Here is a 25,436-nt window from a genome sequence, read left to right on the forward strand (position 1 = left end):
CTTCTTATTTCTAAAAAAAATGTTTAAATAAATCATTTAAAATATAGAGGACAGGAAATAATATAATGAACACTAGTGGGTCATCACCCAGATATCCCCTCTACCTCTCCACACTTCCTCCTTTCTCCTTTTTTGCCATGTTCCCATGCCCATCCCACCCTGTACACAGCACTCAGTTTTCTAGAGAAAGTGAGGCAGGTGCAGAGGTTGCCCAGCCTGACTATACATCTGTCCTACAGACAGACACTCTACAACACACGCACACACTGGGGATGATGATTAGGTGGCTGGCTGTGGACTTTCGGAAGGGGAGGCAAAGAATTATTACCCTCCAAGTAATCTGAGTGTCCTTAGTTCCTTATTCTTATAGTTTAGATATGTTCTGGACTGAAGCCATCCCAGCATTTTTGCCTTTTCAACTAGAATTTCTTTACCCCCAAATAATCTGTAAGCATTGGAGTATGGGAAGTAGTCTTCTGCAACCTCCACCTCTAGGTATACAATATACTTTAAGTGAAAGACTCCCTTTCCTCTTGAATTATCTTTCAGAATAGATTGAGCTACTTCCCATCCGGCCTCAGAGAAGGGGGAGAGGGGTCAGGGCATGACTACAAATAGCTTTCTTTTCTTTTTTCTTTTTTCTTAATTAATTTATTTTAGAGAGAGAGAGAGGGAGGGAGGGGGGAGGGAGGAGCAGAGGGAGACGGAGAAAGAGAGAGAGAGAATCTCTAGCAGACTCCCTGCTGAGCAAGGAGCCCAACACAGGACTCAGTCCCACAACCCTGAGATCATGATCTGAGCAGAAATCAAAAACTGGTCACTCAACCGACTGAGCCACCCAGGAGCCCCCAAATAGCTTTCTCGGCAACCTTTTGTCACCTTTTGTCTCCTTATTACTGTGTAAAGCTTCCCATTAGAGGATTTTATATTGTCTTTAAAATAAATTCTTATTAATTCTTGGACATAGACTTCAATTTCTCAATTTTCCCTTGAACTTAAACACTCCAATGAGGATTTCAAGTTACAGATTATCTTGAAGGAATTATTCTTAGTATAATTTGGAGTTCAGAAGATCATTGGGGAGACAAACAGTTACAAATGAAATAGCCTAAAGGTATTTTAAAAATATGTTCCTATTCTCTTTTGATAGGACTGGTAGAATTAAAACAAATGGAAATGGTATGATGTTTTTCCCACTTCTCCTGATTTGTTTTGGACCATGGGCTCCATTCTGATTTAGGAGTCTTTCCTGCTCAGCATTTCAGTGATAATTCTCCCCATGGTCTATAGGATCCCTGTTCTCTTTGTTTCTATAGCAACAGTCCCGTGTTGCTTGGCTAGAAGCAATTTTCTGCTGCTGTGGTGAAGCCCCATTTTTTTCATTCCTTTCTCCCCAGTTGCCTTGGTAACCAGCTTCTCCCTCTTTGGGTCTCTCAGTGGTAAATTCCACTCCCCTCTTTTTTTCTCTCTCTAGTAACAGTCACCTGCTCATGACTTGGACAGTGCTTTCCCATCTGTGAGTGGGCATACTCTGTCATGGTCAGATTGTCATCATGAAATTAGCCTCCCTTTTGCTTTATTTGCATCATTTCTCCTGCCTGCCATCTTTCTAGTGGTTGTCATAGCAACCGTACCCTCTGAAAGTCTCCAGGCAAAGGCTCTACAGTTAACAACCATCATGTGAGAGTGTCTGCCAATATACGGCCACACATCTCGATTTTAAAACCAGCCCCAGGCGGGTACCACAAATTGGAGAGAACAGGCTTTTGATCAAAGCAGACTGGGTTGAGAAAAGGAGGTACAGAGTATCCTGGGTTCTGATGTTCTCCAAACAATACATGTAGCCACAAGGTTCAGGCTGGGTCTGCAAAAGAGTGACCATTATGCCACCAGTGATCCAAGCGATTGAGAAATGTATTGGCAGTTATTCCAGGCAGGCCTATCGTATGCTCTAAACTTCCAGGGGTAATTTCTTGGGCCCAAGGGATCCGGTGATATGACCTGAGAGCTAGGCAGAGCCAAGTAATCTCAGGGAGAAAGAAATTAACCCTTAAATTGTCTAACAAGGGGTTAGTAGAATATATATTTAGGTACTTTTACATAGTACCGAAAATTTCTCTGCTCTTAGGCTGCTGCTCTTATCTCTTTTTTTTTTATGATTTTATTTATTTATTTGACAATGAGAGAGGGAACACAAGCAGGGGGAGTGGGAGAAGCAGGTTTCCCGGAGAGCAGGGAGCCCGATGCGGGGCTCAATGGGGGGCTCGATGGGGGTCGATCCCAGGACCCTGGGATCATGACCTGAGCCGAAGGCAGACGCTTAACGACTGAGCCACCCAGGCGCCCCTGCTCTTACCGCTTTAGTGAGGCAGATGGGGTGTTACCATTACAATAATACAAAGTGTTCAACAAATGGTGGTCGTTCTGTGCTAGGATATTGTAGCACGTACTTTTTGGATATAACTTCAATTTATCCTTATGACAACCCTGAGAGGTATTTCATGATAAAACTGAGGCTAAGAGGTAAAGTTAATTGTGTGAGGTCAGGCAACAGCTAATAAGTAGCAGAGCTGGGATTTGAACCCAGGTCTCTCTGATTTCAAAGCCCTTTTTTCTTTCTTTTCTTTTCTTTTCTTTTCTTTTCTTTCTTTCTTTCTTTCTTTTTTAGATTTTATTTTATTTATTTGAGAGAGAGAGAGAGAGAACCTGAGGGGGGGAGAGGGGTGGAGGGAGAGGAAGAGCAAGAAGCAGACTCCCCACTGAGCAGGGAACCTGTTTGTGGGGTTCAATCCCAGGACCCCAGGATCATGACCTGAGTTGAAGGCAGACGCTTGCCGACTGAGCCACCAAGGCACCCCAAAGCCCTTTCTTAAAGGTTGTGGGGTTTCCTGAATTTCAGTCCTCTGGTCTGCACTTTAATCTGAGGGTTACTACTCCTTTATCCTTTCTGCCTTCCTTATTTTTCCTCTTCATATTTTGTGGATTGTTTACTTGCTTTTCTCTGCTCTCAACCTATTTCTTGCATCCTTTCACCAAAGAGATGGAAAATTTTGTCCTGCCTTCTGATTGTGTCTGGGTTTGTGTTTTGGGATAAAAATGTTAGAGCAGTCACCCTTGCCTGAGCACTGGGCAGATCAGATCATGGAGAACCCCACACATTTAGTTTACTGGCTCCAGCACTAGATAGGCAAACCATTCTCCTCTCCATTTAACAATTATTGGATGTCTGTTCTGTATCAGGCACTGTGCTAGGCACTGGAATACAGCAATGACCTAGGCAGAATCTGTTCCTTGCTTTTATGGAACTAACAGCCTGGATTGGAAGTCAGGCAATACACAAGAAATCAGTATATATTTTTATATTGTAGTTAGTGGTATGAAGAAAAGAACCAGGTGCCATGAAAGAAAGAATAACGGGGGATAGACTTGAGATAGGACTGCCATCCCTCATTTAAGGGAGGAGATAGTTTTTAAAAATCGATCTCTTTAATAAATTGATTATCAGTTGTTAAAAAAACAAAAAGGAGAGAGGAGATCGTCGAGGCTCTGACACCAGCTAGTTGATGACAGTCACGTCGGGAGTTTCTCAAGCTTGGAAACCGTGGTCTCGCCCCTCCCACCCCTCCTCTCATCCTCCTCACGGAGCCTAGGTATGCGCAGGCGCACTGACGGTTGCCATGGGGACAGCTGCTCCCGCGCAAGCGCAGATATCTTCAAGATGGCGGCGGCGGCGGCGGTTGCACGAGCAGTTTCTGTAGGGTCCGGGCTCCGGGCCCTGCCACGAACACTGCCTCTTGTAGTGATTCTCGGGGCCACGGGCACCGGCAAATCCACCCTGGCGTTGCAGCTAGGCCAACGGCTCGGTGGCGAAATCGTCAGCGCTGACTCCATGCAGGTATGACAGTGCGGCTGGCCCTGGGCCTGCGAAACCCAGAGGCCGCCTGCGGGCCTCTGGCCGAGTGGATGCCCTGTCGCATGGTGGTAGTGGGTGAACGCCGAGGCCTGTGGGGCGGAGTGGATCGGTGAAGGGAACCCATAATTACTAGATGCCAGACATAATGTCAGGCGATTGATTTAGTTTTCTCATCTCATTTACTTCTCACGACGTTGCTGTTGGTAGATACCATCTCCATTGACACTTGAGGGAATTCACCTAGGGAGACGAAACGGCTTTCTCCGTGTCACATAGCGAATAAGTGAAGGAGATGGCATTTGAACCTATAGGGTTGACAGGCGTCCAATAAATACCTGTTGAATGAAAATTATTGCAGAGCTTTTGCTATTTAGAGTACTCAGCGACACCGGTATAAATCGGTTACCATCTATGAGTAGTAGCTCCTGAGGGAATGGAACAGGGTGGATATTCAGGAGACCTGCATTCTAGTTCCGAATCTGCCGTCGGCCACGGGAGCTTAATGTATCTGTAAAGTGGAAAAAATGCCACCTACCTCACAGGGCTGTAGTGCTTAATAAGTGAGAGCATGAGTTTTAGAATGAAGAGCAGGGTCCTGAAGAAGGCCAGGGCCAGGCACCTGGTAAACGTTATGTTTAAGCTGAGATTTTTAACTCCCTACTGGCTGATGGGAGTCAGGAGGCTTTGTCCTCTTCCTTGAGTTAGAGGGAAGCCGAGGAGTGTAATACACCTGGCACCTGGGTGCATTTGGGCTCGGGTTGAGAGTGGGTGACATTTTGGGTAAATCTGTGATGGAGGAATTATAAACACTATTTATTGAAGATAATTTTCAGTTAATGAGTTTTTACAGAGTAAATGAGGCACTGAGTCTGGCATCTACCTGATGGGTACTCAGCAAGGAAGAGCATTCCTTCTCACTGTTGCACCCCATAAACCTCTGGGCATGGTTTCTACCTTTATTAGTTCGTTTGGAGTGACATGACCATCAACACACATGAAATGATTCGTATAATCAACAAGTGTTGGTTTGCAACCTCTATTTTGTGTCAGCTTCGAGAGAAGACTTTACCTCAAATCCCAGCCCTGTCTTCTAAGATGTGTGACTTCAGCCTGACCTCTTTGTGCCTTTGTTTCTTCTGTAAAATAGGAAGAAGAATATCAATAACACAACATAATTGTGATGATTGACGTGATAAAGTATGTAAAGCACTTAATACAATGTATGGCACATAGTGCTAAAAATATGATAGGTGCTATTTTCTCCAAGGCCCTTTTGGAGAGAGAAAGTCATAATCCCTGCCCTCAGGGAGTTTTAGTCCAGCTAAACATGAAATAAAGCAGTTGGTGTTTGAACTGTAATATTAATGATGCTCTTTGCAAGGTGGATGGGGTAGGAAGGAGAGAAACTACAAGTGTTAGATTTTATACTAAACCGTACAATTCCTGAGAAGGGAGAAATCAATGAAGACTGGGATAGTCATGGAAAGCTCTAAGGGACTTGAAAGGTGAAGTTTGGATAGATAAGAAAGAAGAAAAGGTATGTCAAAGAAGGAACGTGAATGAAGATTTAGAAGGTGAACTGGGCATAGTGTGTATGTAGGACAATGAAAGGAGAATGTTCATTAGGTATTGCAGATACTGTGGATGGAATGGGGAATGAGTAGCATGACGAAGGCAATGTGTAAGAAGCGTTCGTTTGTGAACAGTATGCATGATGAATTGGATTTGGGGGTGGGTGTTAGGAATGCAGGGGAAAGGAAAGATGTAACTTTTTTTTTAAAAGATATATTTATTTGAGAGAGAGTGTGCTTGAGCGAGCCAGGGGAGGGTAGAGGGAGAGGGAGAGCATCTCAAGCAGATTCCTTTCTGAGTGCAGAGCCCACCATGGGGCTTGATCCCGGGACCCTGAGATAATGATCTGAGATGAAATCAAGAGTCGGAGGCTTAACTGACTGAACCACTCAGGCGCCCCAAGGTGTAACATTTTTGAAGGTATTATCATGTTAAAGTGAGTTGGTCACTGATTGCTGAAAGAAGAAGAATGCACATAATATGACTCAGGATTCAGGTTTGTATGCCTGGGAGAGTATGGTGAGCCTGAAGTCAGGAAGATTTGGCAGGGCACAGGGGGAGTAGCAACAGGACATCCAAGGGGAAAGTCTATGGGTGGGTGGAGAGTGCGGCAGGTATGACCCCACTTCAGGACTCTTGTATTTATTAGCCTCTGCCTGGTGGCACTTCTTCCTCTATTTAACCGTGTGGCTTGCTTTCTCTCTTCATTCACGTCTTTACTAAGATGTCACCTTACTGAGGCCTTCTCTGATCATCCCATTAAAAATAACACACCACTGTTCCCTGTTCCCCATCTTTCTCATATAGTAAACATAGTCTTTGTCAGGGGAATGTTCCCAGTAAATCATCTTAATTTTACATCTTTTTTTTTTTTTTTTAGGTTTTATTTATTTATTTGAGAGAGAGCGCACCAGCATGAGCAGGGGGAGGGGCAAAGGGAGAGGGCAAAGCAGACTCCCACTGAGCAGAAGGCCTGACATGGGGCCCCATCCCAGGACCCTGGGATCATGACCTGAGCTGAAGGGAGATGCTTAACTGACTGAGACACCCAGGCGCCCCAATTTTACATCTATTTTTAAGTAACTTAGTGGGTTCTGGCCATGAGTGTTGTATATAGCTCTGTAATAGCTATTATCCATTTCTCAGAAGTGTTTCTTTACTCATGGCTGTGTACCATAAGGTTGAGGTTGCCAGAGGTCTTTTTGGGTGTAAAATAGGTCATGTCAGTGTGCCTCGTATTGTGCTGATGATATGGTAGACCCTTAATATTTGATGAAATATTTGTTGACTTGCCTTATTAAAATGGCGCATCTTTTTTTAAAATTTTATTTTATTATGTTAGTCACAATACATTCATCATTAGTTTTTGATGTAGTGTTCCATGATTCATTGTTTGCATATAACACCCAGTGCTCCATGCAATATGTGCCCTCCTTAATACCCATCACCAGCCGCCACCCCCCCACCAAAACCCTCAGTTTGTTTCTCAGAGTCCATAATCTCTCATGGTTTGTCTTCCCCTCCGATTTCCCGCCCTTCATTTTTCCCTTCCTACTATCTTTTTTTTTTTAACATAAAATATATTTGTTTCAGAGGTACAGGTCTGTGATTCATCAGTCTTAGACAATTCACAGCGCTCACCATAGCACATACCCTCACCAATGTCCATCACCCAGCCACCCCATCCCTCCCACCCCCCACCACTCCAGCAACCCTCAGTTTGTTTCCTGAGATTAAGAGTCTCTTATGGTTTGTCTTCCTCTCTGGTTTCATCTTGTTTCATTTTTTCCTCCCTTCCCACATGCTCCTCTGTCTTGTTTCTTAAATTCCTCATATCAGTGAGATCATATGATACTTGTCTTTCTCTGATTGACTTATTTCACTTAGCATAATACCCTGTAGTTCCATCCACGTCGTTGCAAATGGCAAGATTTTGTGGTTGTTTTTTTTTGTTTGTTTTTTGATGGCTGCATAATATTCCATTGTATATATATATACACCACATCTTCTTTATCCATTCATCTGTTGTTGGACATCTTGGCTCTTTCCATAGTTTGGCTATTGTGGACATTGCTGCTATAAATATTGGGGTGCACGTACCCCTTTGGATCACTACATTTGTATCTTTGGGGTAAATACCCAGTAATGCAATTGCTGGGTCATGGGGTAGCTCTATTTTCAACTTTTTGAGGAACCTCCATACTATTTTCCAGAGTGGCTGCACCAGCTTGCATTCCCACCAATAGTGTAGGAGGGTTCCCCTTTCTCCGCATCCTCGCCAACATCTGTTGTTTCCTGATTTGCTAATTTTAGCCATTCTCACTGGTGTGAGGTGGTATCTCATTGAGATTTTGATTTGTATTTCCCTGATGCCAAGTGATGTTGAACACTTTCATGTGTCTTAAAACGGCACATCTTGATCCATTCAGATTTTTCCTGTGGTTATATAAGTAGGATATGAGACTTAAATTTCTTTCATCCTAGGGATGCCATGAGGGTTAATTAATGTATGAAAACACTTGAAGATTATTGAGCTTTCTGAACTGGCTATAGGTTGTATTTAGTTTTGATTATATCATGGATATTTGTAACATTTCCTCTTGGTCCCCATTGGAAGACTTGGACCTTTGATTTTACTTTTCAGTCCAAATAATGATATAAAGTATCTCTGCCCCATTTACGTGGCTATACACAGTTCTTCATTTCTTCTTTTGCTTACATGCCCCTGTTACCTGTTCCCCTTGTTTTTTACCCAGAGGAGGGGGATGGTACTTTTCAGTGACTTGATGTTGACTCAAAATTTTTGGTAAGCATGTGAACAAAATGACATTTAAAAAAAGAATTGAAGTATAGTTGATACACATGTTACATTAGTTTCAGGTGTACAAAATGACATTCTTAAAAAAAAAATGACGTTCTTAATGTTGAATTACCAGCTCCTTGAAAGAACATTTTCAATTTCAAATAAGTACACAGGCAGAATGATAATAAATTTGTATAGCAAATTTGTTTATAAAATACTTAGAGTTCCTTTTTATTCTCACTATAACCTTGTAAGGTAGATATTGTCATTTCACAGGTCAAGGAAGCAGGCTTTGCAGTAAGGTCTTAGAGTAAGTAGCAAACCTGGACTTGAACATAGGTGTTTACTTTCCATGCCCGCTGCCTTGTCCACACAAAGCCATACCCTTTAGATGAGGCAGGAGCAGTAGTGCTCAGTCATTAGAGAATATTTCTTAACTTGTGTGCCACTTTTCTTTCCCAGGAGTGTGCTACATTTTGATCAGGATTTAAAATGTATTTTAGAATTCATATTGTGATAGTGTGAATTTGTAGTGATGTCTGTCCAGTGGAGTGTTGAGCTTAGTGGTGGCCACATGATGTGTTGCTTAAGGGGATAAAACTTGCTGCAACTAAGAGATATAATTTAATGTCAGTAATTTAATGATACCTGGAGAGAATGTTTGCTGAAACCAAGGGGAAACTTGCCCTTGTGGAGAGCCTAGATGGAGCAGTAAACTTTGTTGTACAGCCACACAGACCAAAGGGTGACCAAATGGAAAGTGTGATAATTAGAAAATTCTTTTAAGGTTCCAAGTTGATCTTTTAAAAAACAAATATTTGCATTTTAATAATCCCTTTTGGAATGATGTCCAGAATTTTGCATTTCATAAGTGTACTAGTAATTCAAAAAGGATTGCAAAATATTGTCTTAGAACTTAAATTGTCTTGCACCTCATACTTATCTTGTCATCCCTTTGTCCTACCTTAACTGTAGGGCCATCCCTTTGTCCTACCTTAACTGTTAGGGTGATCCCTGTTGGGGCAGTTCCCATCCAGGGAAAGTAATTATTTTTGTAAACATTGAATAAGTAAGTGCTTTAAGTATTGAGGTATTTAAGTCTTTGAGGGAAAAGCACAATGGAATGTTAAGGATGGTATATCTAGCGTGATAATATTGTCATGGAGCCTGATAATGACTTACCTCTTTAGCCATGTAGCATCTGAAGGTCCTGCCTGGCTTCTTGCTTCCCATTCTCACGTACTTAATTTGTTGAGTGGGACATCAGAAACACTCTCTGAGGAACTACTTGCTTAGGGACTCCTGCTGGCCTCTACTTTGGATTTCTGCGTGGCAGGTGTGACAAAAATGAGAAACAATATTTGTGCTTAATTTCCTGAGTTTTCCAAACCCCAATTTCACAAATTATAGAAACTAAATATTGTTAGTCAGCAGTAAGAGTCTACATTTAAGGAGGGACAGGTAATGCAATCCCTGTTTTCCAGGATGGAAAAACTGAGGCCCAGAATATTAAAGAGCACACTAGAGATCGCAGTGCAAGACACTGGTACACCTGGGAATTGGATCTGGGTCTTCTGACTCCTGTGTAGTGTCTGATATATTGCAGGAAGATGATACTGAAGGTCTTCCTTTCAGTCTGAGTCTTTTTCTTGGCATGTAAATTCAAGGTACAATGCATTGCCTTCAGTCACTGGATGAAACATTGTACTGAGAAACGTGAAGGCACTTGCCAAAAGATGTACAGTGACTGCCTGGAAATACAGACTGCCAACTATATGCCAAGAGAAAAATAAACAAAGTGTTCTATTTGGGTTTATAGAGAGGAAGTATCTCTAATGCCTTAGTTCTTCAAGTCCTGTGGAGAAGCAGTAGTCATACATAGGAGCACAGTTCCCTTTGTGTTTGTCTAAACCTACAAGAGGAGAAGCAAATGATTTTTGGCAGTCTGACTAGTGAGCAGGCTATGTGTCATCTAATAGATGCGGAGTTCTGTGTTCTTTTTGTTTGCTTCGGGACATAATTTAGGGGCAGTATTTTTTTTTTTTTTTTTAACCAAAGGACTGTTTGTCTGATAGTGCTCAAGGAAGATCTGGGATACATGGGGGAGGGCTATGAAAGAGAGATGGGAGAGTGGACCACAGTGGCTTAGTAGGACATGAAATAAAAGTCACAAAAACCTGTTAACCAGGAGAGATGGGAGCTATCTTGGAGGCTGTTTGCCACGACTGACAGAGGCGGTCTTTAAAAAAAAAAAAAAAACGAGCCTGACAAGAAGCTAAGAAGGAAATCTCAAAATTTTTGACTCATCTAAAAAATCTGAATGAGTTTCTAGATCCCTTAGATCACCTCCATTGTGACTGAGTTTAGTTTTCCTTTGCGTACAGTATTAAACCTGGGTGGGTTGTTCATATACTGTATATTCACTTTTTTGCAGCTATGGGAAGAACTCTGGAATCAAACATCCTATGTTACGTAAGGAAAGAGAAGTTACCACTGGCCAAATGAGAAACCATAGGAGAGCACAGATGGGACCTGCAGGTTCCCATCTGTGAGGATGAAGTGCTGCCCTGATGCTTCAGTGCCTGGGGCAGGGCGTTGAAACAGCTCTTCAAAAGGAATATATATTCAAGGGGTAAAAGTTATTTGGGGTAAATAGGAATTCACCTATGTGATTTTTATGTTCTTGTGTGTGGCTTAACCAAGTTGGTTTTGATTTCTTGTAGTTTGAATTCTTCAGATAAATTTGAGTAAGACTAGGGTCCTGTTTGCTTCCTTGCTTACCTTTGGGACCCTGGTTCTGAGCTAGAGCTTCACTGCTCCTTCCTCATTGTGTCATTCAGAGTTCAAGGTCTTACCACAATACCATGAATCATCATCATCATCATCATCATCATCATCACAATGTAGAAAACAATAATAATATATATGCCAGGTAATGTTCTAAAAATTTGACATATATTATCTCATTTAATCTCCTCACCACAGCCTCGTGAGGTAGGCACCATTATTATCTCAGCCCTACAGAAAATTACTTTCTTGAACCCTCATCTCTGTGCTTTTCTATGTTTTTTCCTCCACCTCTTCTTATTTATCCATCCTCTATCCCATTCTTTTTTTTTTTTTTTTAGGATTTTATCCATTTATTTGAGAGAGAGCATACAAGCAAGAGCGCACAAGCAGGAGGAGCAGCAGAGGCAGAGGGAGAAGCAGACTCCCTGCTGAGCAGGGAGCCCGACGTGGGGCTCAGTCTCAGGACCCCGAGATCATGACCTGAGCCTAAGGCAGCCGCCTAACCGACTGAGCCACCAAGGCGCCCCCTACAACCCATTCTTTTCCTCTCTACCACAGTATACATTTTATCGGGCAGAGGAGGAAGACTGTTCCTGACAAAAGAACAGCATGAGCAAAATAAAGGAAGAATAAAAGTGTATGGTCTGTTTTCAAGGAGTGACCAACAATTATCTGGCATAGAAGATACTTGAAGGACACTAGTAGGAGGTGAAACTAAAAATATAGGACCCCATGAACAAATTGTAGAGGCCCTTGAAAGGCAAATGCCAGGAGGTGTGGGGTTTTAAACATGGAAGTGATAGTAAATCTGTTTCATTGGGTAACTCTGATGGCTAAGTGGAGAGTGGGTTAGAGAGGGATAAACAGCTTAGGATTCGGTTACATTAGCCTGGATGAGAGGGGCTGGCATTGGACTGTGGCTGGGGAGAAGAGGTAACCATTTTGACATTTTGGAGACAGAATCAGTAGGATTTTGGTTATTGAACTGGAAGTATTATGAGAAAAAATGATGGAGAACAAAGCCTTTTTGTATTTAGAAAAAAGAGACATGCTTCCTGAAAAAAATCCAAATTAACACAGAAAAGTACAAAGGAAATATCACCATATTACCTCTTAGCATCCAGAGGTAACCATTTTAATACGTTGGTGCACATCATTTCAGTTATTTGTCTGTGTATTTATGCACATGTGTTTATGTGTTTTTTTCCCCCCGATTTATTTATTGTGGTAAAATACACATAAAATTTACCACCTTAACCTTTTTTTTTTTTTTTAAGTAAATTCTATGCCCAATGATAGGCTCAAATTCTGACCCTGAGATCAGGAGTCACATGCTGTACCAACTAAGTCGGCCAGGCACCTCCATCTTAACCATTTTTAAGTGTACAGCTCAGTGGTATTAAATACATTCATAATGCTGTGTAACCATCATCATCATCTATCTCCGTAACTCTTTTCATCTTGTAAAACTGAAACTCTACTCATTAAACAATACCTCCCCATTCCTCCTTTCTCCTAGCCCTTGGTAACCACCATTCTACTTTCTATGTCTATGATTTTGACTGTTTTTAAGTACATAAAAACACATAATTCACATAAGTGGAATCAAAAATATCTGTCTCTTTTGTGACTGGCTTATTTCACTTAGCATAATGTCCTCAAGGTTCATCCATGTGTATATGTTTTTACATAAATTGACTCGTACATTCCATATTCTTCTGTATCCTGCTTGCCCCTCCCCCCCAATATGTTGTGTATATCTTTATGTGTTAATGTATGTTACTGTACATCAGTGTTCTCAATCTGGGGTCATTTTGTTCCCCCCCCCGGGACATTTGCAATTTTTGGAGACATTTTTGGTTGTAACAACTGGGGAGGTGGGTTCCTGACATCTAGTGGGTAGAGACCAGGAGTGCTGCTAAAGATCCTACTATGCATAAAACAGCTCCTCATGACAAAGAATTATCTGGCCCAAAATATCAGTATATTGTACCAAGGTTAAGAAACTCTGTTCTAGGGGCGCCTGGGTGGCTCAGTTGGTTAAGCGACTGCCTTCGGCTCAGGTCATGATCCTGGAGTCCCGGGATCGAGTCCCGCATCGGGCTTCCTGCTCGGCGGGGAGTCTGCTTCTCCCTCTGACCCTCTTCCCTCTCATGCTCTCTATCTCTCATTCTCTCTCTCTCAAATAAATAAATAAAAAATCTTTAAAAAAAAAAAGTTAAAATCTTCCTTAAGGCACTGAAAATCATTATAACGAATAATTCAAATTAAAAAAAAATTAAAAAAAAAAGAAACTCTGTTCTACATTATTCTTGTTTGTTAAATTTTGAAGTAATTGTAGATTTACACAAGAGTTTCAAAGATAGTGCACAGGGTTCTTATATACCCTTTACCCAACTTCTCCTACAATTAGCATCTTATATCATCTTGGTACATTTCCAAAATTAAGAAATTGACATAGTTGTAGTACTTTTTTTTTTTGCCACGAGGTGTGTTTTATTTTCATTAAACATACAAATAATTTGCTATAATATCCCAGGGCAAACCGGAGAATTTGGCAGTCCGATTGGGGGGGGTCCCCTCAGAGACCTGCAGGCCGGTGGCGTCGGCACAGAGTGCCCGGGTTCCCAGTGTGGCTTGTTGCTCGTGTCCATCTTACAGGTGGCTCTTCTTCCTCCACGTCACGACTGGGGTGTCTTGAAGATGACGGGGGTGGGGAATCCTCTAGGTTCTTAGGAAATGTCACTCCGCTTCTCCTGCTCAATGGTCTCTTTGGTTGGTAGGGTGTTCTTCTCCTGCGTCTCCGTTTCCTTCAGCTTGGCCTTATCGAAGCTGGCGATTTCCCCCATGTCCGGCTTGTCTGCCATTTTCTTAAAGTGATCCGTGGAGTTCTGCTCCGAGCCCAGCGCCTGGTGCTCCCACTCGCATTGCTGCAGCAAGAGACCAGTTGTAGTACTGTTAACTTAGACTTTATTTGGATTTCACCAGTTTTTCTGCTAATACCTTCTTTTTTAAAAATTTTCTATTATGTTAATTACCACACTTTACATCATTAGTTCTTGATGTAGTGTTCCATGATTCGTTGTTTGTGCATAACACCCAGTGCTCCACGCAGACTGTGCCCTCTTTAATACCCATCACCAGACTAACCCATCCCCCCACCCTCTGCTAATATCTTCTGTTTTTGGGATCCCATCTAGGGTCCCACATTGCCTTTAGTCATCATGTCTCCTTCGGCTCCTCCAATCTGTAATAGTTACTCAGGTTCTTCCAGTCTGTGACTTTGATACTTTTGAAGGGTACTACTGGTCAGCTCTTCTGTAGAATGCTTCTCAATTTGGATTTGTCTGATGGTTTCTCATGATGACACTAGCATTACAGATTTTGGGAAAGCATACCGCAGAGGTGAAGTACCCTTCTCATTACATTGTATCAGCGTATGATGGCAATATGACTTATTTCTGGTGATGTTAACCTTGATCATTTAGTTTGGGATGTATCTGCCAAATTTTGCCACTGTGCAGTCCCTTATTGTACTCTGTTTGTTAGAAATGAGTTGCTAAGTTCAGCCCACATTGAAGGGGAGGAGATTTAAGCTAGGAAACATATATATGTACACTATTCCATGTATACACAAATATCTATGTCTTTGTATCTGCATATATATGAAAATAAACATGGGTTTATACGGATATCTCTGACTCTACTCTGGCACCACAAGGTTCATTGTAGTAGTGTTCCTCTCCTTGCCTATTTGTGACTTCTTTCTCAGAGCGTAAGAAATTCGGTTCTCATTGTCTATAACATATTTACCGATTTGTACAACCTGTATAATAGTTTCAGTAGTTACTTATGTGAGAAACAAATTTACCAATTAGGTATGATGTTTGTGTGCAGTTCTTTTTGTTCATTTTAGCCTTATAGTATCGAGTCATAACGATGTTTTACACAGTTACATAAGTAAGCTCCTTTTTTTCCCTTCCACTGTCCTTCAGTGAGGTTATGCTATACATTTGTAATACAGGTAGATTCATTTGTTGCAATCGGCATTCTATCCTGGGTTCCCCAGACATTCTGGTTGTTTTTTTAAGAATTGCCTACAGTAAAGTGCATTCTTTGTTGAGTACAGTTTTATTGGTTTTGACCAATACAGTCAGGTATCCACCTTTACAGTACCATCCTGAATAGTTCCATCACTCTAAAAATTGCCTTGCATGGCCTCTGTAGTCAGCTCTTCCACCTACCTCAACTTTCAGCAACCACTTATTTGTTTTCTATCCCCATGGTTTTGCCTTTTCCAGAGTGTAATGTACTTGGAGTCATACAATATGCAGCCTAAGTGACTTTTTCCCTTAGCAGAGTACATTTTATTATTATTTATTTTTATTATTATTTTTAAAGATTTTATTTATTTATTTGACACAGAGAGAGAGCACAAGCCGGGGAGCCGCAGGCAGAGGGAGAGGGAGAAGCAGGCTCCCTGCTGAGCAAGGAGCCTGTTGCAGGACTTGATCCCAGGACCCTGGGATCATGACCTGAGCCAAAGGCAGATGCCCAACCGACTGAGCCACCCAGACGCCCCGCAAAGTACATTTTAAATTTTCTCCCATGTTGTTGCATGAGCCCATTACTCTTTATTGCTGAGTGCAATTCCATTGTATGGATGTACCCTAGTATGTCCATTCACCTTTGAGAGGACATCTGGGTTTCTAGTTTTTAGCACTTACTTTGTGCTATTACAGACATTCGTGTGCCAGTGGTTTAACTTTAAAAATTATAAAGTTTTTTCCAAAATGGCTATGCCATTTTGCATTCCACCCAGCAGTGAATAAGAATTTCTGTTCTTCTGTATTCTCTCCAGGATTTGTTTTTGTTTTTGTTTTTTAATTTTAGCAATTCTAATAGTCGTGTACTGGTATCTCATGGTGGTCAATTTACATTTCCCTAAAGGCTAATGATGTTGAGCATCTTTTCATATGCTTATTTGCCATCTGTGTATCTAAAGTGTGTCAGATCTTTTGGGGGTCTGTTTGTCTTACTGACTTTTAAGAGTTCTTTATATATCCTGGGTACAAATCCTTTATCAGATATGTTATTTGCACATATTTTCTCCTACTTTGTGGCTTATTTTTTCATTTTCTTCACAATGTCTTTCACAGAACAGAAGTTTTAAATTTTTCATAAAGTCCAATTTATCTTTTTTTTAAATGGATTGTATCTTTGATTTCCTATCCTAAAATTGCCAAACCCAAAGTGATGCAGATTTTCTCACCATTTTTTTAAAGAAGTTTTATTTAAAAAAGAAAAGTTTTATAGTTTTGCATTTTACATTTAGGTCTGTGAGCTATTTTGAAAAAATTTTTGTATAAAGTGTGGGATATTATGGATGTCCAGTTGTGCCAGCACTTTTTGAAAGGCTATCCTTTCTCCATTAAATTGCCTTTGTACTTTTGTCAAAAGCTGGTTTATATTTGTGCAGGTCTGTTTCTGGGCTACATTCTGTTCCATTGATCTATGTGTCTATTCTTTTGCCAATATTGCATTATCTTGATTACTGTGGCTTTATAATAAGTCTTGAAATTGGATAGTGTAAGCTCTCCAACTTTCTACTTGTTGTTTTTAATCTCTGTGTAGCCTATTTTATAGGTGTATTGTAATTAGCTAGGTTTCTACTAAAGGACATTTAGAGGGTTGTTTTTTGCTATAATAAATGATGCTGAGATGAACATCTTCACACATCTTTTTGGACAGTGTGATTCTCTCTTTAGGATAAATTCCTAGAATGGGAATACTGGATGAGAAGATGCACACATTATCTTTCTCTCCCCGGCCTTCTTCCAATTTTCTAAGATTATTAGAGGTTATACTTACATTATTTTTCTTATTGAGGTGAAATTCACATAACATCAGCCATTTTATTTTATTTTTTATTTTTTTATTTTTCTAAAGATTTTATTTATTGATTTGATAGAGAGTGAGCACAAGTAGGCAGAGCGGCAGACAGAGGGAGAGGAGAAGCAGGCTCCCTGTTGAGCAGAGACCCCCATGCGGGGCTGATCCCAGGACCCTGGGATCATGACCTGAGCTGAAGGCAGATGCTTAACTGACTGAGCCACCTAGGTGCCCCAACATCAGCCATTTTATTTTTATTTTTTTTTAAGATTTTATTTATTTATTAGAGAGCACAAGCAGGGGGAGTGGCAGGCAGAGGCAGAGGGAGAAGCAGGCTCCCTGCAGAGCAGGGGGAGCCTGATGTGGGACTCGATCCCAGGACCCTGGGATCATGACCTGAGCCGAAGGCAGTCGCTTAACCAACTGAGCCACCCAGGGCCCAACATCAGCCATTTTAAAGTGAATGATTCAGGGGCATCTGGCTGGTTTAATCAGAACATGTGACTCTTGATCTCAGGGTTATAAGTTTGAGGCCCATGTTGGGTGTAGAGATTACTTAAAAATAAAACGATTCAGTGGCATTTAGTATATTCATGGTGGTGTACAGCCACCACCTCTATCTAGTTCCAAAATATTTCCACCATCCCAAAAGAAAACCCCATACCCATTAAGCATCTATTCTGCATTTCCCTAAGCAGTTACTCCCCCCACCCCCAAGCCCCTGGCAGTCACCAGTCTGCTTTCTGTCTCTAGAGATTTTACCTGTTCTGAATATTTCATATAAATGGGATCATAGACTCTGTGACCTTTGTGTCTGGCTTCTCTCACTTAAACTTGTAGCATGTGTTGTTGGTACTTTATTCCTTTTTATGGTTGAATAATTTTCCATTGTATGAATAGATCACAATTTGTCCCATCTGTTGATGGGCATTAGTACTTTAGGCTGTTATGAATAGTGCTGCTGTGAACATGTACACACTTGTTTTCACTTATTTTGGGTATATATATAGGAGTAGAATTTCTGGGCCATATGGTAATTGTGTCTAACTTTTTGAGGAATGCCAAACTGTTTTACTTAATGGCTATACTATTTTAGATTCCCACCAGCAATGTATAAGGGTACCAGTTTCTCTCCCTCTTCTCCAATGTTATCCTCCCCCTTTTTTTAATAGAGCTATCCCACTGGGTGTAAAAGTGGTATCACTTTGTAGTTTTGATTTACATTTTCCTAGTGGTCATTTGTATATCTTCTTTGGAGAAATACCTATTTAGGTCCTGTGCTCATTTTTATTTTTTTAAAGATTTTAAAGATTTTATTTATTTGAGAGAGAGCGCAAGCACGGGTGCACACACATGCACAAGCAGGGGAGGGGGGCAGAGACAAGCAGACTCCCCGCTGAGCGGGGATCCCAGGACCCCAAGATTAATCAATTGAGCCACCCAGACGCCCGGTCCTGTGCTGCTCATTTTTAAATTAGGTTGGTTGTCTTTTTGTTGTTGGGTAGGTACACATTGCATTTTGATGCATATTGTCAGACTGTTTTCAAGAAATTTGTACCTGTGGTATGTCTGTTTTCCTTCACCCTTGCAATTCTGTGTATTACCTATCTTTTCATTGTTGTTAGTTTGGTAAATGAGAAATGGATTTCATTTTAATTTCATTTCTTAGGTTAATTTTCTTGTCAGGGGTGCATTGGCCATTTGTCGTTTTTCTTTTTTGAATGTCTTGATCATACCTGTGTTGTGTCCACTTCTATATAATGGTTTTCATTTTTGTGTTTATTGATTTGTAAGAGTTTTGTGTATTGGAGGTTTTAATCCTTTGTGCAGTCTCATGTGTTGGAAGTATTTTTTCAGTTGGTCATTTGTCTTTTGTATGTTTTTTTTGTCATAAATGTTTTATTTTTTAATCTTTTTTTTTAAGGTTTTATTTATTTATTTATCAGAGAGAGGTGGGGAGAGCACAAGCAGGGAGAGAGGCAGGCAGAGGGAGAAGCAGGCTCCCAGCTGGGCAAGGACCCCCACGCAGGACTTGGCCCCAGGACCCTGGAATCACGACCTGAGCTGAAGGCAGATGCTTAACTGACTGAGCCACCCAAGCGTCCTGTCATAAATGTTTTAAATTTGTATATTCTTGTACACTTTTTAGAAGTACAAGTTGGTTTTAACATTTTTTTGGAAAGATAATGTTATAGGGATGCCTGGCTGGCTCAGTTGGTAGAGAGTGCGACTTTTGATCTCAGAGTTGTGAGTTCGCGCCCCAGGTTGGGCATAGAGCTTGTTTTTATTTATTTATTTATCCCCCCCCCGCCCCACCCCTTAGAGCTTGTTTTTAAAAAGTGAGAATGTTATAATAGATTTATAATTTATTGAACTCTGGGAACTTACAGATGGGAATAGAAAATATTGTTGATGCTCTAGTGTGAATGAAGGTATATCCAAGACGCCTTTGCCCTCACTGTGCCTGTTGTTCTTCCCTTGCAGTCCCCTACACATAGGTAATTGCCTAGGAAACAGGGGATTCTACATTGTTCAGGCTGGTACTGGTGGTGAGCTACCCAGCTGTCCCATCAGTTTCCTTACTCTCCTTTTTGGGTTTACATCTGGCTAGTGCCTTGCATGGTACTTATAGCAGTGGCTCTCACTCTCAGGTGCACACTGCAATTGCCTGGAAAGCACTAAAAAAACCACTGATGCCCAGGCTTACAGTATTCAGTTAAGTGTCTGTTGATTAGAATTAGATGATTTGCCTAACTCTTCAAGTGCCGTTATTTCCTGATTTACAGCTTTATTCTGAGGTCTTCACTGAGCCTCGTTAGCCTGGTGGGCAGTTTTATTTACTGGGAAAACAGTTTTAGTCCCAGCTTTGCCACTAACTCACTGTATCTATAACCTGGGACAAGATACTGCCCTCTCTGGGCTTTAGTGTCCTCTCTGGCTGTATTAGAGAGGAGAGCTGATTAGATCAGGAATGGGCAGCCTTTTTCTGTTAAGGTCCAGATAGTAAATATTTTAGGCTTTGTGGGTCATACAGTGTCTGTCTGTCACAGTGTCTAAAGCTCCTTTTAGCTCTGGCATTTTGTGGTTTTCTTTCAAACCCTAGCCAGAGGTCTCCCCCAGAACCAAGGAAAATCTTGTTTAACCACCACCAGTTAAATATAGATAATATCAAGCACTTATATAGTGCTTACCATTTGCCACCACTATTCTAAATATTTTACCTATATTAACTCTGATCTTCAGAATAACCCAGTGAGGAGTGTAGGTGCTATTATTATCCCCATTTTATAGATTGGGAAACCTGAGGCAAAGAAAAATAGATACTTAAATAATCTGCAACATGAAGTTGGGTAGTAGGGCCAGAATTTGAACCTAGGCATTCTGGCTCCATTTTACTCTACTCCTCTCCCTAACTTGGACATAGACCTCCAAATAATACATACTCTATCATAGGGATCTTAAAATAAAATATCACTGAAACCCTAAAAAGTGGGCCAATCTTGAGGCTGTAAAAGTGACCACAGAGAAGAACTTTATTATTATTGTTATTTTAAAAGATTTTATTTATTTGACAGAGAGAGACACAGCGAGAGAGGGAACACAAGCAGGGGGAGGGTCAGAGGGAGAAGCAGGCTTCCCACGGAGCAGGGATCCCGATGAGGGACTCGATCCCAGGACCCTGGGATCATGACCTGAGCTGAAGGCAGACGCTTAATGACTGAGCCACCCACGCACCCCCCAGAGAGGAACTTTATTATTAATTTTATTTTCTCAAAAGTCCCCTTTTGTTTCTGTCCCAGCATTATAGTCACATGACATTGTCTTTGTGTATATTTTTAGCTTTCTATCATATTTACTCTTCAGAACCGTGAAGGGGTTCAGTGTATGGAAGCAGTCTTCTCAGTTTCTGAAATTTAATTTCACCTTAGTAAGAATTCATTACTTCAAACAAACAGACCAGAGTCAAATGGGAATAAAAATTCTGCTGGTAAGAGGCAGCAGAAACAGCTTGTTATGGGCAGAGCATCCAGGCTTTAGTTGTGTCTCTGCTGCCAGTTAATTATATGTTCAGGGAAGCTCTCTGAGCCTCCATATTCTCAAGTATAAAATTTCAGGTGATCGGACTGGGTGCATGATCTCTGAATTTCCTTATGTCCATGCTTCTCCAGGGCTTGCAGGTGGACCTCGAAACAGCCATGGCAGAGGCTCTCCATTGCAGTTTCTTATGCTTTAACTTAAAAGTACGTGCCAGTTTTGTATTCTCTGCCCTGATCTGTCTATATTTATTTGGATGTAAAAATGTTTCAAATCCTTTTTACCATTTAGTAAGATTGATGCCTTTGAAGAATGCATAGTATACTTATTATATATGCACCTCTCAGTTTGAGAAGCATGGCCTTCTATTAAGATTCTAGTCCTCTTTCCTTCTTTTCTTTTTTTTTAAGATTTTGTTTTTAAGTAATCTCCACACCGTACGTGGGGCTTGAACTTACAACCCCAAGATCAGGAGTCGCATGCTCCACCAACTGAGCCAGCGAGGCACACCCCCCTTTTCTCTTAAATAGGGATAGCCATTGGAAGAATAAAAGTCATGATCTGCACTACAGTCTCCAAGCCACTCCTCTCACCAGGCTGACTGAACGGGTCAGGTACAGGTTCTCTTGCTTTCTGAGCACCTTAATCTGTCTGATTTAGTCAGCATGTCTGCAGTTGAACTTCTGCCAAACAAAGCTAAAAGGAGTAGTTGCCTGCCATGATGCTCCTGCAACTAACTCATTCTTTCTTAAGTATAAAATTTTTAAAAAGTCATCCTTTTATTAAGAAAGAAAAGTTAGGCAAGAGATTGACCTTTTCCCTACTTTTCCACATCTCTTCAGTTGAATAATCAAATTCAAATTGAAATTCCCTTAATCAAAAAGGAAAATCAGCTTTCTGGTAAGTGCCAACATCCTTTAAAAAAAATAATTTTTCCTTTTACCCTTCTATGCCAAGATTCTTTTTTTTCTGAAGTTTGGACTATTAGAATTAAAGGGGGTGTTAGAAATGAGGAACTTGAGGTTCCAGGAAAGAAATCTGACTTCCCAAAGTCACAGAGCTGATTTGTATAGAACGGAGATTTTAGGAACATGGTGGGAAAGAACAATATGAAGTCAGAAGACATGGATTCAAAGTTTGCCTCTGCCACTAACTTGCTGTGTGACTTTGGGCAGGTTACTTAACATATCTAAGTCTTCATTTCCTCATTGGTAAAATGGAGGCCAACATAACTCCATAGGGTATGAAATTTTTAACATAGGATTTAGCACTTTACCTCAGGCACAGAGTATTTATTGAGTAAACTCCATGTATCATTAGGTACTGTGTTAGGTGTTGGGGCTAGGGATAAAATACCCAATTTCTTCCCTTGGAACTTATAGACTAATGGAGATAGAACTTACTGTATGTGACTTTAAAATATTTCTGTGATAAAGGTAAATGCAGGGTACTGTGGGGGCACAGAGGAGAAGCACACATGGGGTAGGAATGAGGAGTGATCTCAAGGCAGACTTTCATCAGGAGGTGAAGAGTTGGGACTGGATGAGATCAGATTTTCATTTTAGAAAGCTCCCTGGCTACAGTGTGGACATAAATTGGAGGAGTTATACTGTAAAGGTAGGAAGACCAATGAGGAAGCTGATGGAATGAACAGTCTCATTGGGAAATCATGAAGCCTTTAGTTGGTGTAATGACAGTGAAATGTTGATGGTGAGCTTTGAGATCATTTTAGGAACTAGTATGGATAAAAGTTGAGAGATTGGAAATGTGGGGAGAGAGAGGGATACAGAGATACTAGGACCACTTCAAGGTTTTTGGTGTGATTATCTCATGGTTCACTCAAGTATGGCTGGAAAGATAAGGAGTTCAGTTTTGTACATCGCAGGTTACAGGTATCTGGAGTGATGATGCTGCTGATAAGAATGATAGCTAACATTTATTGACTGCTTCCTATAGGGCAGGCCCTATTCCATATGCTTTGCATATATCATTTAATTCTCACCATAACCCTTTGAGGTTGGGTTTAAGATGGTCCTCACTTTATAAATAAGAAATCTGAGGCACAGAGAGGTTAAATAACTTGCCCAAGGTTACATAGCTAATAAGTAGTGGAGCTAGGACTTAAATTCAGGCAACCTGGCTCCAGAGTCTTTACTGTTCACAACTTCACTATATTAAATGCCTCTCATTGATGATGAAAATGTCCAGTAGGCAGTTAAATATACAGGTCTGGCATCAATATAGAACTAGATTGTAGATGGATTTTGGGAGTTAGCACAAAAATGATTATAGAAGCCTTGAGTGTCAGACAGTTCATAGTATAGAAATGGCAGGTAGATACCATAGAGATGGACATTTCTCAATATTGTTACCATGACAGATATTGCTAATACATCAGTGGTTGGCTTTAGTAGGGAAACTGAGGAAGGGCCAGTGAGATAGGAAGAAAAACTAGAGAGATTGCTGCCATTGAAACTCCAAAGGAGAATGAATTATGGAGAGACACGAGTAGTATCAGATTGTTGGTTTTTCCATTAAACGTGTTTTGAAAGCTTAGTAGAAAAGTGTTAATATTTGGCAGTCAGGGTTCATTAGTGATCTCAGAGAGTGAGATGTCCATAGAGCAGTGGGTAGCAGCCAGCAGAGAAGGTAGGTTTGTATTGAGGTAGGATTGTATTGATTCATAATCCGTAATTGTGGTTTTCAAAGCAGATGTAATCCATAGAGGCAAGGAAGTGATTGAAGGACTTCAGTATCTAATTTGGATTGGGAAGGAAATTAAGTCAAAAGGGGGAAGGAAAGAAAACAAACGAGTTGGGGGGCAGCTTTTCCTCATGCTTGTAGACAGCAGTGTTGGGCAATCATAGCCAACCTGTGCTCAGAGCTCCATGATCTGCCCAGTGCCCAGGATCTTGCTGATTAACACACTCGGTAGGACCACCCTACAGTGTGACAGCCATAAAGTGATGGAGCCTTACATGAGTGGATCCTTAGCTGTACACTTAAAGATTTGGGGGAGTTTCTCCAAGGTAGAATTTCTTTGGATTAGGGTTTCTCAACCTCAGGACTGTTGACATTTTTGGGCCGGATAATTTTGTGTGTGTGTGTGTGTGTGGTGGTGGTGGTGGTGGGGAGTTGTCCTTGCATTGTAGGATGTTTAGCAGCATCCCTGACCTCCACCCACTAAATACCAGCAGCACCTCCACCCTTGCAATTGTGACAGCCAAAAATGTTTCTAGACATTGCCACATGTCCCCTGGTGGACAATTCACTTCTGGTTGATAGCACAGCTCTAGATTCTGCTGGTTTTCCTCCAGGTCTCTGTTGTAAATTTCACTCACTTTGATTAGCACCTCTGGGCACTTTAGCTCTGTTGGTTTGGAGAGTTCGGGTTATTTCAGTTTTATGGCCTTTTCCCAAAACCTTTTCAGTCTGGAAATAAACTCTCAGTAGAGGTGAGACAGAAGCATATTTCCTTCTAGAACCCACTTAAATACCTAGAACATTAAATGTTTAGTGGTTATGAGATTTAAAGAAGATGGTTACAGTCAAACTTTATTGTCTCTCAGAAACTTTTATGTCATTTATCTCTTTATAGTACAGGTATTTGTATCTGTGTCTCTTGCTGGCCTGGACTCCTAGAGGACAGGGACCCTTTATTAATCTTTGAATGCCTAACATCTTGCAGAGTACCTGGCACATAGTAGACTCTCAGTAAATGTTTGCTGAGATAAGTCAGTTATGTTGGTAATTGGCTAAGTAGGTTAAACCTGTAATTTTTCAGAGTATTTCAGTTGTCAGACCTCACAAAGAGGTCAGAGTTCCCTTACTATTGACAAAATCTGATTTGTGCAGAGAGAAGCATTATTTATCCAGTCATTTCTGTGTACACAGATCACAGGTGTCCTCTGGGAGAATAGGAAATGGAACAGAGTGACATGCTGCCTTTAGAAGATAAAACAGATCCTTTAAGCTCTTCCTACCACCCAGGGCTGACCGTTTTATAAGTGGAATCACGCTGAAACTATAATCGAAGCTGGAAAATATAAGGCAGTCAGCTACAAACCTAACTTACTCTGGTAGGATGATGTTTTCTGGGCGGGTAAAATAAGCCCAGTTGTGGGATTTACAATACAAATACCTGTATGGACCAAATGTGACATTTATAAAATTGATTGGTTTCTAAATTTGTTTAGATATTTATCCTTTGTGCAAATGTGTAAAATGTGTTGTATTTTTGCTTTTTGGCTGGGTGGTATGATTTTAATTGATAAATAATGTATATCATAAAATGCGTAATTCATGGGTCTCCTTGCTGACTTATTTGGTGGAGTGTGCGACTCTTGTTCTTGGGGATATAGGTTCAAGCCCCATGTTGGGTGTAGAGATTACTTAAAAATAAAATCTAAAAAAATGCATAATTCATAACTG

The 25,436-nt window shown here is 40.9% G+C and overlaps 2 protein-coding genes across 6 annotated transcripts in view; one reads left to right on the forward strand and one right to left on the reverse strand.

The window, feature by feature from the left end:
- The first annotated feature begins 3,682 nt into the window (after positions 1 to 3,682).
- Positions 3,683 to 25,436, forward strand: part of TRIT1 (tRNA isopentenyltransferase 1) — a 45,999-nt gene continuing 24,245 nt past the window's right edge. For all 5 annotated transcript variants that reach the window (XM_073902841.1, XM_073902842.1, XM_073902843.1 and 2 more), the window contains exon 1: positions 3,683 to 3,895. In XM_073902841.1, coding sequence (XP_073758942.1) covers positions 3,719 to 3,895 — 177 coding nt within the window. In that variant the 5' untranslated portion in view covers positions 3,683 to 3,718. The remainder of the gene's footprint in view (positions 3,896 to 25,436) is intronic.
- Positions 13,530 to 14,000, reverse strand: LOC112812144 (thymosin beta-10-like). Its single transcript, XM_073903598.1, has one exon. The coding sequence runs from the start codon at positions 13,943 to 13,945 to the stop codon at positions 13,811 to 13,813; it is 135 nt and encodes a 44-aa protein (XP_073759699.1). The 5' UTR covers positions 13,946 to 14,000; the 3' UTR covers positions 13,530 to 13,810.

This window comes from Callorhinus ursinus, unplaced genomic scaffold (assembly GCF_003265705.2).
Source record: "Callorhinus ursinus isolate GAN/ISIS: 27379988/994484 unplaced genomic scaffold, GSC_fseal_2.0 scaffold18, whole genome shotgun sequence".
In the NCBI taxonomy this organism is placed as follows: Eukaryota; Metazoa; Chordata; class Mammalia; order Carnivora; family Otariidae; genus Callorhinus; species Callorhinus ursinus.